Source organism: Perca fluviatilis, chromosome 21 (genome assembly GCF_010015445.1).
Source record: "Perca fluviatilis chromosome 21, GENO_Pfluv_1.0, whole genome shotgun sequence".
NCBI lineage: Eukaryota > Metazoa > Chordata > Actinopteri > Perciformes > Percidae > Perca > Perca fluviatilis.
This window is the reverse complement of record NC_053132.1, coordinates 20937083-20950359: the sequence shown is the minus strand read 5'-3', so window position 1 is coordinate 20950359 and position 13277 is coordinate 20937083. Positions and strand designations below refer to the sequence as shown.

General features: G+C 41.4%; 1 protein-coding gene across 2 annotated transcripts in view; it reads left to right on the top strand.

Annotated features, from left to right (window-relative positions):
• snx29 (sorting nexin 29) overlaps nucleotides 1–13277 on the top strand; it is a 185047-nt gene that overhangs the window by 15822 nt on the left and 155948 nt on the right. For both annotated transcript variants that reach the window (XM_039788209.1, XM_039788208.1), the window contains exons 11-14: nucleotides 232–328; nucleotides 503–585; nucleotides 7391–7454; nucleotides 8132–8260. In XM_039788209.1, coding sequence (XP_039644143.1) covers nucleotides 232–328; nucleotides 503–585; nucleotides 7391–7454; nucleotides 8132–8260 — 373 coding nt within the window. The remainder of the gene's footprint in view (nucleotides 1–231; nucleotides 329–502; nucleotides 586–7390; nucleotides 7455–8131; nucleotides 8261–13277) is intronic.

Sequence of the window (13277 nt, the reverse complement as noted above, 5' to 3'; positions counted from 1 at the left end):
CATTCACTACTTGCACTGCACAGTAACTATTTTACATTACATACTGTACATTCTATAAATATGTACATAAATAAAGAGTTACAGTGGCAGCTCTTTTATTTCCCTGTTTAAGGTTCGTTTCGGTTTGACTGTTTTCACTGCTTATGGCTTCAGCGTAGCGATCAGATGTCTGAAATCTCGGGACTTTCTCTGTTAGTCTGCACCTTCACTTTCACTTCTATTATGTTTCAGTGAGCCCTGTGGAGGACTCTGATGCATTTCCTGCCCAGCATGAGTCAACAGGACCGGTGGCAAACTGTGAGAGCAGCAGATCGCTGCTAACATTCAAGTAAGCTCTCGTTCCAGACGGGACTGATGTGCTGCTGTGTGAATTATTTGCAGATTAGTGCAAAATATCCATCATGGTTCGGTTACAGGATTAAACAGACAAGTCTAGTCGGTGTGCTTTTCTGCTACAGCCTCAGCTTTCCTCACAAAAGCGAACTGTGAAATGTGTTTTCAGTATGGAGTCCAGTCCACCGACAAAGTCTGCTCCACTCTCCGGTGTGCTGCCAACATCTGGTCTGCCAGAGTCCATGACAGTGGGTGAGTGCTTCTGCTTTTTCCTCCTGTCTGCCTCTTACTATTTCTCACTTTCCTCCTCTTCTTGTTGGGTTTGTTCTTAAACCGGTTTTGTGTTGCGCACGCGTGAGCAAGCACAAAGACAGACCCAACAGTGTCTCTGCATACAACAACTTCACTCATAGCAATGAGATCACTTTACCTGCAAGGTTAGAACTTGCTAACCAACGAAGTGGCTTTCAATTTTATGAACAACTGCTGTGGTGCAATTTCCAAACAAAGACATGTCAGGAATGATACTGTTACAATCTAAAGCAGGGATCTTCAACAGGGGGTCCGGGAACACTAGGGGGTCCTCAGAGTCAATGCAGTGGGGGTGCCACCAAATTATTCTTAATTTTTGAAAGTTTTTTCAAAAATGAAACATGAATCCAACATATTATCAGCAAATATAAAACCCCACTGCTTACTGACCTTTAGGTAAGGTAGGCACTAAGGCCATCCACAGATAGAGTTCATCCTAATAAGGATTTACTGTGCCACATGCCAAACATGATTTTTTTAAATCATCCCAACAATTATTATGTTAATAGCTTAGTATTCTATGCAAAAAAGGTACAGTACAGGCCAAAAGTTTGGACACACCTTCTCATTCAATGCGTTTCCTTTTTATTTTCATGACTATTTACATTGTAGATTCTCACTGAAGGCATCAAAACTATGAATGAACACATATGGAATTATGTACTTATCAAAAAAGTGTGAAATAACTGAAAACATGTCTTATATTTTAGATTCTTCAAAGTAGCCACCCTTTGCTTTTTTATTAATAAGGAAAGAAATTCCACTAATTAACCCTGACAAAGCACACCTGTGAAGTGAAACCCATTTCAGGTGACTTCCTCATGAAGCTCATTGAGAGAACACCAAGGGTTTGCAGAGTTATCAAAAAAAGCAAAGGGTGGCTACTTTGAAGAATCTAAAATATAAGACATGTTTTCAGTTATTTCACACTTTTTTGTTAAGTACATAATTCCATATGTGTTCTTTCATAGTTTTGATGCCTTCAGTGAGAATCTACAATGTAAATAGTCATGAAAATAAAGAAACACATTGAATGAGAAGATGTGTCCAAACTTTTGGCCTGTACTGTATGTATAAAGACTTTAGGCCACCCTACACGTTATTACAGGCCCAGTTTAATATGAAACTTTTTATACAATATATATGTAGTAGGGGGTCCCTGCTTTTCTCTTTTAGTTGAGGGGTCCTTGGCTTAAAATAAGTTGAAGACCGCTGATCTAAAGGATTCATCACCATCACTACATCCTTTGGAATACACTCTGAGATTAGATTGTCTGACGAAACCTCAAGAGGAACTGGATAGTCAAAACTCCCCCACAGCACAACGTCTTCTGTGAACTAGTGAGTGAGTCGGTAAGCTTTCTTGAAGCTAGCATCAAAACATAGCCTCTACATAACCTCAAAACGAGTAAAATAGGCTTAGATTTCAGCCTGTTTAGCTCCATATAAGGAAATAATTGCCAGAAATGTGAGTTAAATAGGCTTGAAACTAGATTTAGATTTGTTTATGGACTGCGCTCGTTCTGCTAAGCAAGCAGTCGAGTCAGTGAACAGAAACACTGTAATAACATTAAGGTTAGGGCCTAATGCAGCACAAGTTTCAGTAAGTGAAGTCCCTTCTTTGCAGCGTCGAGGATTGATGAAATCAAACGTGAAAATGGTTTTCATCCGATACGGCAGCGAACATGTAAATGGTTGAATCACCGGTTCCTCATGAGCTTTTATCCGAAGACAATCTGATCTCCGAGTGTATTCCCCAGAAGTCTGCCACGGTACTGAATCCTGTGGAAGTCCTGACATGTCTTTGTCGGGGAATTTCCGCAGCAGCTGTCGACTGTAGCAAATTAAATCCCACTCTCTGATTGGTATATTTTTTCCAAACCTTGTTGTTTTTGTCCCCTGTGCCAAGAGATTGTTCAGTCCTTTAACCACATTTCACATTATAGCAAATGATCCACCAGGTGGCACTGTTGGTCCAGCGTATGCATATACTTTGTACACACGTCTGCTCCCCTCAAAGGGTTTTGCTTGAAAGACAAAAAATGGGAGAGTGTGACACAATGTCAGATTGTGTGAATTCCTGACACTTACATACAACCGTACGATTTCAGATGTGGATAAAACGTACTTGACGAGCACTTTAACGTGTGTGCGACTCAACATCACACACAGGTTTGTTGCTGTGGCCTGGAGTGTGGTTGGTGTTCTGCTCCGTACCCTGGAGCTAAACCGACCACAAGACGATCATACTGATGCTATTTGCTTCCTTGGAATCTGTGTGTGTGTGCGTGTGCGTGTGTGTGTGCGTGTGCGTGTGTGTGTGCGTGTGCGCGTGCGCGTGCGTGTGTGCGTCTGGGTCTGTGGAGAGAGAAAGTGACAGAGAGCCAGGGGAGGAAAGAGTGAGTGGAGCTGCCTATAAGCACTGGGATTTAGCGGTCGTCCAATCTATTAACCCAGGGTAAGAGGGGGTCAAGGGGTAACAAGGTGTAGAGGCATAGAAAATGATCTTCTACATACAGAGCTCCACGAGTCCGTAGAAAGATGTAAAACAGCAGACCCCCGGGAGGTTTCAGCGACGTCACCCTGAAGCACTGTAACATCACTGTAGTTGAGGTTTTTGTGTCAGTCCCTCAGAAAAAGAGCCCACAGAGCTCCTCTCCACACTCCCTGACACCCGACAGTCTCATAGGAAGAATTCCTTCGCGAGCAGAGGCAGAGATACCAATTTCTACGCCTGTCGGCTCAATATACCAGAATGCAACGCAGTCAAAACAGCATTTTGAGTAATAGACCGTGACTTTTTCCTCCACGAAAAAACCCCCCAAAAAAAACAGAAACCTCTCTCGCTAGCGCTGGCTCTTTTGATAGATTGCTTTTCTCCTCGCCTACTCACGTAACCCAAAGCAACAAGTACAGGCGCTTTTCTGGAGGGGTGGTGCAAAGTTGTTCTGGGAAACGTAGGAAACCACTGAGGAAGAAGACGAGGTAGGCTGAGGGAAAATGACTTGGAGAAAGATTCTTAAAAAGCAATTGCTTTATGCGATTATCTCGTTTTTGCCATTTAAGCAAGTTAAACACCGTTTTTATTGGCCTTAGCTGCAGCTTAACTTATTTCTAACTAATACTCGCCACTCGCTTCATTCAGAAAAGGCCAAGTTAAAGGGACAGGCCACCAATTTTATTATATATATATATATATATATATATATATATATATATATATATATATATATATATATATATATATATATATATATATATATATATATATATATATATATATATATATATATATATATGAAGGTCAATGTAGGATGTCAGGAAGAATACTACTACTTCTGTGGCTGTGGAGGGAGCTTTCCAAAGTTTGGAAAAACATCCCCCTGATGATGTCATAGTGATGTCATAAGGGTTAATCCTAAAAAATCTAACCGAAACCCTTTTTGAAGAAGTCGGTATTTTGGATGCACTGTGGGTCTAATGAAAGACCCTATTGAGATGCATTATGGGAAATGCAGGATCCAGTGTTTTTTTTAAGGTTGACCCATATTAGGGACTAAATATCAGGATACCTGACCCTCTGCTGGTTAGTTTTTAATTCTGTCTCTTGCGTTCCCCAAATGTATGCATATGCAATTCTTAATTGCTTGAGCTTTTGATGAAGTCAGGAATCAAAATGAGCAGTTGATTGGCCCGTATGCTGACAGAAGAGAGGAATAAGACCTCCTATGAATAGGACCATTTGCAATATATCATTACAGCGTGTGTATTTAGTGCTAAAGAATAGTAAAACAGCTAATGACAGTGTTTGCCCTTCTTGTGATTAAGGCTTTGTGAAACACACACACACACACACACACACACACACACACACACACACACACACACACACACACACACACACACACACACACACACACACACACGAATACCAAGAATGCTGGATTTTTAAGGTGTGTGTGTGGGAGAAACTGAGAGGAGAAATGTTGTTAAAGAGAATGAGGTGTGTAGTACAAGCTCTCCCTCTGTGATTTCCACCTGGCCTGACAGCGTGCGAGGCCAAGCAGTCCATTGATTGGAGAGTATAGAGTCTATAATTCACAAGGCACCTCGATTACATGGCCTAGCTCTCTGCTAATGCATCTATTATTGGAACAATTGGGCAATAGCGTGTAGGTTCCGGTGGACACACACACACACACACACACACACACACACAAGCATGCACACACGCACACAAGCATGCGCACACTCACACTCATACACTAGCTGTAATTTGTCCATGTCCCCCTGTGAGGAAGGAGGGGCGTCTGGCTCTACTAAAGTCCCTAATGGCTCGTCTGCGGCACCCGCTGTGAACGCGTGGTCGGGCTAAGGTCACATTTATTTTTGGCCTGCTGATGTGGAGAATGGAGCTGTGGAGATAATAGACTTCCTTTATCTCTTCTAGTCTCTGTTGTGCTCTTCATCACACTCCTCTTCCTCTTTCTTCTCCTCCTCGCCCAACCAGGCACTTCGCTCTGGGCTGGAGGAGACCTACTTGTGTCTTGGGCTACATCGACACCCTACATTAGTTATGAGAATTGAGATGTGGTCTCTGCGTGTGTGTGTGTGTGTGTGTGTGTGTGTGTGTGTGTGTGTGTGTGTGTGTGCGCGTAGTGGTGGAATGCAGTGTGCAGGGTAGATTAACTCCTTGTCTCGTGGTTATTTTTGGAAATCCTGGTAACAGCCTAGTTAGGGGCTTTTTAAACCTTCATGTGCACCCCCAAGCGTAACTATGGAGATGAGTCACACTGTACCACCACACAGCCAGGCCCAAATCTGTCCTTTACATCAGGATGGAGATTAACATCAGCCAGCAGCTGACTGCTAGCAGACTTGGGCTGTAGCTGTTGCAGTTCAACTGACTGATGCTTTAAGGCTGGAAAGGATTCTGTGGATTTCACACTGAAGTTGCTGCTATCTGATGTTGTTTAAATTCGAACAGATTCCACGGCAAAATGACACTCAGTGCTGCAGCTGATTATCATATTCAATGTTGATTAACCTGTTAGTTACAATATGTTTTTCCTACATAAGTGATCCTGGAATTGTCTATATTTAGGCTTGGCGTCTTTTCTCTTAAAGTCAGAGTACTTTACAAGAGCTCAGTAATTATACTAGCTTTGGAGAAATATCAGAAATCATAACTCCACATATATTTTTGGGTGACAGCTTTGCTACAATAACAATTTTCAGATATTGTTTCAATCTATGCTCTCTCCAAAGCCACCAGACTCCTTTGACAAAAACAGTAATTTTACCTCGCAGAACATGAGAGTTCCTGGTCTTGCGCTGCGTGGATCGGATAGTTAGTTTGTGTTAATACGTGAACACTCAATAACACAAACAAACTGACCAATCAGGGGCAGCGCTAGACCAGCAACTTCTGTGTTTTGCAATGTAAAATTACAGTTTTTTGTCCAAGGAGTCTGGTGGCTTTGAAGAAAGCATCGATGGATATAAAGGCTTCCACAGCAATACATTATAGCTTCCGTACCAGTACTCCTGCCTGCTTCTCCAAACTGGGGACGTGCCCTTCACCATCTACTGTAGATAATACAGAACGATCCCTTTTTAGGCGCAAATATCAGCAGAATATATCAGTGAATTCGTTAGAGGGCTTTTGGTACTTTGGCTAGTAACTGGTCTGAGTGGTAACACAATAAAAATGGCTGGTGTTGGTGTGTAGATGTTTGAGCCAAAATAACCAAGAAGATGATGGTTTTCTTGTCCAGCTATCAGCTGTACTCAATTATATAATCTGTTGCACAATAGTAATACTGCCTACCTCCTACAAATGACACTTTCTCAGCGGACTACACTTCACTTGTAATTGTTGTTGTGAGTTTGGTTTCATATTTTCGTAAAATACAGTTGTGCTCATAATTTAAAATAATCATCTTTTGGAAATTGGTCTTAATGCCTTAATTAAAAAAATTAGGAAAAATCCGACCTTTAAGGACACCAATTTTCTTTGTGAATGAATAATGTATCGTAAATAAATAAATGTTCTTCCTTCAAATCCAGGGGGCATAAGTAAGTACACCCCTATGTTAAATTCCCATAGAGGCCGTCAGATTTTTATTTTTAAAGGCCAGTTATTTCATGGATCCAGGATACTTTGCATCCTGATAAATTTGGAATTAAAATAGCCCCCCCATCATCACATGCCCTTCACCATACCTAGAGATTGGCATGGGATACTTTCCATAAGATCATCTCTCAATGCAAATCAAACCAGCTATTAGGCTAACTGAAATAAAACCATGCCAATCTCTAGGTATGGTGAATTCCTCTTTTTAGTCAACTTTAGAATGGGTTCATAAACTTATGAGCACAACTGTACATAGTTTAATGCAAACGGTAGCCAGTGTCCCCCTTTTACCCATATTTATCTCTGATTAGTTTCTTTCTTCAGGGATTTTTTTAGTAGCTTCCAAAAAGTATGCTTTACTATCGCAATAAAAGTGTTCTCTCTGAGTCCGATTGATATTCTGTATAACTTTGTCAGCTGGAAAAAAGTGAAAACCTGATTTCATCAAAGCATTAAAAGTGGGATTCTGTTTTTTTTTTTCTACATTTGAAAACTGTAGGTTATTAGTTTATGCATATTGCTGTGTGTATCGTCTGTGTGTGTGTGTGTTTTGTGTATTTGAAGTAGCTTCAGTGAGATACATCTCACCATGGTCTCTCTCCTCTGCAGTGGAGCTGCGTCAGGCCATCGTAGCCATGATGAACAGGAAGGACGAGCTGGAAGAACAAAACACGTACGTTGGGATCATTTCTCTTTATTTGCTGCGCGCCAACCCCCCCCCAAACACACACGCAAAATTACACACACACATACTCACACTCTGGACTGGAGGAAGCCATTGAATGACTTTTCTGTGTGAATTGTGTCTGCTTGTTTTCTTTTTATCCTGAGACAAGAGTGTTTTTTTGGTGCTGTCTTGGGGCCAGTAAACGGTTTTGTTTTTGGCATTAAGCCACCAGAGGCTGTGATTTATGCTCATTTAGCTGCTTAAAAGGATCGGGGTGCAAACTGCAAAGCACAGTTCAATAAAAGTCTGTTGTAATGATGAAAATAACAGTCTTATGTGTATACACCTTTGCGATTTATCATAAATAAATGTTAATCTTCTGCCGAGCAGTATTTAGATCTTTATGATAACTGATGTGATTTGTACTTGAGGCATTAAGAAAACAGCGATGCAATCACACGATGGGTGTTGATTAAGTGTTTTGTATCAGTGCGGAGTGTGACTGCAATTAAAGAAGCTTAATAATGTTTATCCCCTCTACCGTTTATGAAAATAACATTAGCGGAATGTCAACATTTAATATGTCTAAATGTGAAGGATTAGGTCTGCACAAGACGTGCCCACCTGAATGTAAATGGGACCGCAAATGCAGAGATACGTGATCTACCTCATGGATTTGACAGGTCTCTTCGCAGTCTGCTGGATGGGGAGATGGAGCACTCAGCAGGCCTGAGGCAGGAAACTGATCTGCTGAAGAGGAAGCTGGCAGAGCTGGAGGAGAGACACTCTGCCAAGGTCCAGGCACTGGCCAGGTAGGAAACCGAGCGTACAGCTTACAATGTGGAAGATTTAAAGCTGCACTTGCTCAAATTCGCCAAGAAAAATGGTCCCATTTTTTTATTTGATTTTTAAAAAAAAAAAAACATTAACACCGTTTTGAGCTGAGACGGTGTAGATTTACTTATTTGCTAAACTGTTGAACTAGAGCCGAGACGTTTAGTCGATTAATCAATTGTAGCATCCCAGTAGTGTTCTTTTAAGTATTCAAATCCAATATATCGGCGGCCCGATATTAGGTATTTTCCAAACTATTAGTGTCTGCGTTTATAATGGCCGATAAATTTATATTTAAAAAATCAAATACAAATGGACGAAACACCCTTCAACCATGTTCTGAGTGTTGGCGTTGGATAGTTTGTCCACCAGAGGGTGCTCTACAACGTCCCTGTTGGCAACATTCATGTTTAGAACGCCACAAACCGTACAGCCAGCTGATCCAGCCAGAGTCGGGCAGAGTGAACGAGTTATCCACGACGGAGAGACTGTTGTTATTTATCAGAACTTATAGAACTTAACCGAATATTTTTCCAGTCTTGTTCAGAGTTATAGTTATGAAGCTTACCAAGTCTATTAATACTGGTAACTTTTATTTTTATTTTTTGTTCAAAGGACTTTAAGTTTCATATCTTAAGTTTGTATTTTTAAACATTTTGTTTATCAGAACTTTAATATATTTTGATGTTCCTCTGTTCTGTTGTGACAGTAAAACAAACAAGTTTATTTTTAAACTGCATTATCATATTATTTTAGTGAGGACTCATAAATAACTAATGTTAGGGAAATCTGTTGTTTGTTTTGTTACGTGTTTCTGGATTTAAAAAAAATATATATATATCTGCCGAAATATCAGATTTTTAAATCACCAAATATTTGTATCGATATCGGCCTTAAAAATCCTTTATCGGTCGGGCGCTAATGACAGCACAGTACTGTCATGGCTACATCCATGTGTACAGTAGAGTACACAACAGTAACTGTGTTTGCTATTGGCACAGCCTCGGTTTGGAGAATCAGACAGAAAGGGAAGCATTTAACTGCTTACTCGACCTTTTAATTGGCACCTATAATGATAATCTTGTTAGCCGTTTCCAATCCCCCACAGCCTCCAGTATCCCAAACATGAGGCTTTTCTTTATTTTACATGTACAGTAAATTATATATCTTTGGGTTTTAAACTGTTCAAATCAATTTAAAGATGTCACCTTGGGCTCTGGGAAATTGTAACCGGCATTTATTACTAGTTTCTCATATTTACTACACCAAACGGTTCACTGATTTATCAGAATAATCTACAGGTCAATCAATAATGGAAATGTAATTACTGCCTGTGAAATAACAAATTGAGAGAGCTCTAAACTGCGAATGATTATCTTTTGTTTCCACCTGTAGAAGCTGGAAGTGTGGCGTTTTCTAATGTATCACGTCTTTTATCACGCTGTATCTGCAACAACATTGATTGTTATCTCTCTTTACTCTAATCAACATATCGTCATTTGAAATGTCTCGATAAGAAAAGTGTCTATTTTGAGGAGAAAATCCAGCACAAGCTGCTAGTAAAGAGGAAGTAGATCTAATGCCCAGTGATGCAGCTTCTACTTTGGAGTCTGAGGACAAAGGTATCGTCTTCGTCGTTTCCTTCATCTTCAGCTCAAAATGAGTAGTAGCTGTGTGTGGCTGATGATTTAGAAAAGCTAGCATTTTAATCACTCGACATTGTAATGATTGTTTGATTGGTACTAGCCATTCATTCATATCAACCGCCTGCAGATATTCGATGGCTGTTTTGTGCTGTGGGACCGTTTTTTATATCATGAAGTTTTAATTGCAATCCAACTTATTTGACTACCCCTTTCTCACATTTTCTCAAGTACACAGGTGGCATAATAACATTAACAATGGCCATGTTGAGTTCAGTAGATGACGCGCCCGTTTGGGAACTTTCATCTCATGTACCTACAAATTGATTTTCAGTCAGTGAACATTGTGTATAAGCTGTAATAGCTCCGAGGACCTTCATGTCTTGCGATTAAAGCTGCTTTTTTGCTGCTGATTGGGCCTTACACCTACAGTAGCTGTATCACAGTAATTACCACTACTCGGCCTAATGCCAAGAGCTTTACACAGTCAGGAAAGGAACTCTATTTGTGCAACTATCAGTGTTAAGTCTCCACAGCGAGTTCAGAAAAGTAGAAAAGTAGCTCATGATGAAATGTATGGGAGAATGAATGTCAGAACCACTTTTTCCCTTTCAAATTTTTTCCCTTTGAAACCCATTGTCTCGTCATTTGTCATTTGAGAGTCCAGCCACTCTCCATTGACAAGTGTTAACTTCCTTGAAGGCGGTTACTCTGTTGAAATTTAAAACTATTGGCTCTGCCCAGAGCACTCTGGATCTGCCATAACCAATCGCTAACGTTTGGTCGTGACGTAGGCTTAGCATTGCTAGCGTTCACCTTAGCAAACTCCTTCACCATTAACGGAGCGAGCTGGAAATTCACACTTTTGCCACAACATCATGGCCACCAACAAAACTCAGAAAAAAGATTGTTCTTGCTCGGTCTTTAACTTCTGGATATTTCGCCACAACGGACCGAATGGCTTCGCTCGCGTCTTTCTCCGCCTGCCATTACGGAACTACAACTCAAACTAGCGTGCGACCTCAACGTCATCGTTCTCAGACACTCCCTCTGTTGGCTGATTGGACCGGTAAAAATAGGCCCGGAGAAAACACGCGAATATACCGCAAACCCAGACGGAGTACTGAAGGAAAATGAAAATTGAGCGGAAGTACGTAGGAGGGCGGAGCCAGGCTACCATTGTTGAGCAGTGTGGGCCAAGTTACTCAGGAAGTGTAATATGTTACTCTTTACTTAATACTCCTTAAAAAAGTAATGATATTACTTATTACTCAGTATCAAAAGTAATTGGTAACGTTACTCGTTATATTACTATATTTTACTTTTATCATTATAACTTTTAGCTTTTGTGATAAATGTTCTGTGTTTGACTGTTCAATGTTCCATGCTTATTAAAAGAAAAAACACTTACACCCCCAAGTGTCCTGACTCCTCAGCCGTCTCAGCCATCAAATTACGGCAACAGGTTTTTTGGTAGCGCACTGGTGGAAGTGGCGCAGTGTGGATGAAATTAGATTATGAAAAAATGATTATTTCAGGTGGGAACGTGCTACTTATTATTTTTACTGTTACCCCCAACGCTGCCAATAAGTGACCACCTACAGTTTCCCTGGAAGTGAATTGCGTCACCCCAGCATTTACAATTGATTGCCTATATGCCAGAAGTCTCCAGTCGAGCCCCGAGCCCTTTAAATAGAGCATTAGTCATCCTTCAGCAGTCTAAACAGAAAGCCCCGGCACGTCTGCGTTCAGATAGTAGCCTCCTACAATAAGTCAAGCCACCAGCTAGGATAGATCGAGTGACTCAAGTTAAGTGTGTAGGGACTGCTAGAGCTGATGGGCAAGTGAGCTTGGCGAAGACGGCGCGGCCGCTTACGGGTGCTTTTTAAATTTCTGATAATTTTCATGTTCCCTAAGAACAATTTTAATGGAGTTGAAATGGCAAGTGAGGTAGCGAGAGTGTGCAGGGAACAAGGGATGGCCCTCATGACTGCCTGACTCTCTCTGCAGGCGACTGTGACATACAGTGTGCTTTTTTTTCAAACGCACACACTCCAACACACAAAGGCGATTCTATAGTCCTCCGCTTAATCTCAAGTGCTGCTTTTCCTTCTCAGTCAAATCTGTCTCGATCAATGGCGGCTATAAATACCACTGAAGGAGCAGCTAGCCACTGAATGAGTGCTGGAAGCTGTCAGCATCATTCGGTGAAAGGAGGCTACTGGCAACGGTCGCTATGAATCCCACAATTCTTTGTGATTCACTCGCAATAAGGGTGAATCGGGAGTCCGTAAGCCTGACATAAAATCTGACTCCGAGCAGTAACCTCTTAACACTTGAATGGACAGTTGGCTCGCGCGGTGACCGGCAGCTAGCTGAAGTGCTTTACTGCTGCCGAGTTAATTGAGACAGATTGTTAAATCTGTGAAACGGTGACAGGAATCACTTCGCTGAGAGCAGAAAATCTTCAGGTTCAATGTTTATCTTCAGCACCATATGGCCTCGCTGGTTTGAGGAAGGTGCTGTCAGTCATCTGCTTATTTTAGTGCTTCTCCTAGTAGTACAGTAGTAGAGCAGCCCCCCAAACCCGTGTGTGTGTGTGTGTGTGTGTGTGTGTGTGTGTGTGTGTGTGTGTGTGTGTGTGTGTGTGTGTGTGTGTGTGTGTGTGTGTGTGTGTGTGTGTGTGTGTGTGTGTGTGTGTGTGTGTGTGTGTGTGTGTGTGTGTGTGTGTGTGTGTGTGTGTGTGTGTGTGTGTGTGTGTGTGTGTGTGTGTGTCTTGAGCCCGGCTGCATATGGGGGTGGCAGAGGATGAGCGAGCCGCCATAGATAGATTTCGGCTGACGTAGACTCCGGCAGAGGGGAGTGGGCTAGAATCAGTTACCCACACACAAAACTCAGATGTTCTGTACAGCAGGACCCTTACTCACACACACACACACCCAAATATAACATGAGAATGTAAGACTCTCACTCACACATTGACGCATAGCAGCCCACATACTCAGCCTCAACTTCTCCCAGACTGGAGAAATCCGAGTGCACGGCAACAGTCCTCGTGTATGTATGTATGTATGTATGCACGCAGCGCCTCACCACTTGGTGCCAAACTTAATTTGTAATTCTGTCCTTTTGTGGTATTCTGCAAGATCCTTAAAGTGTTTGTAGTCAACTGTGCTAATTGGCTTTCTACTGGTGGCAAATATCACAGTATTAAATATGGACTGAAGATCAGTATTGTGACAGAATTTAGGGGATTGCCATTAGAGATACATAAACATACAGTATTTCCACACAATTAAAAAAAAAAATCAACGGCTAAAAAACAGACCAATCATTGGTAATATAACTACTA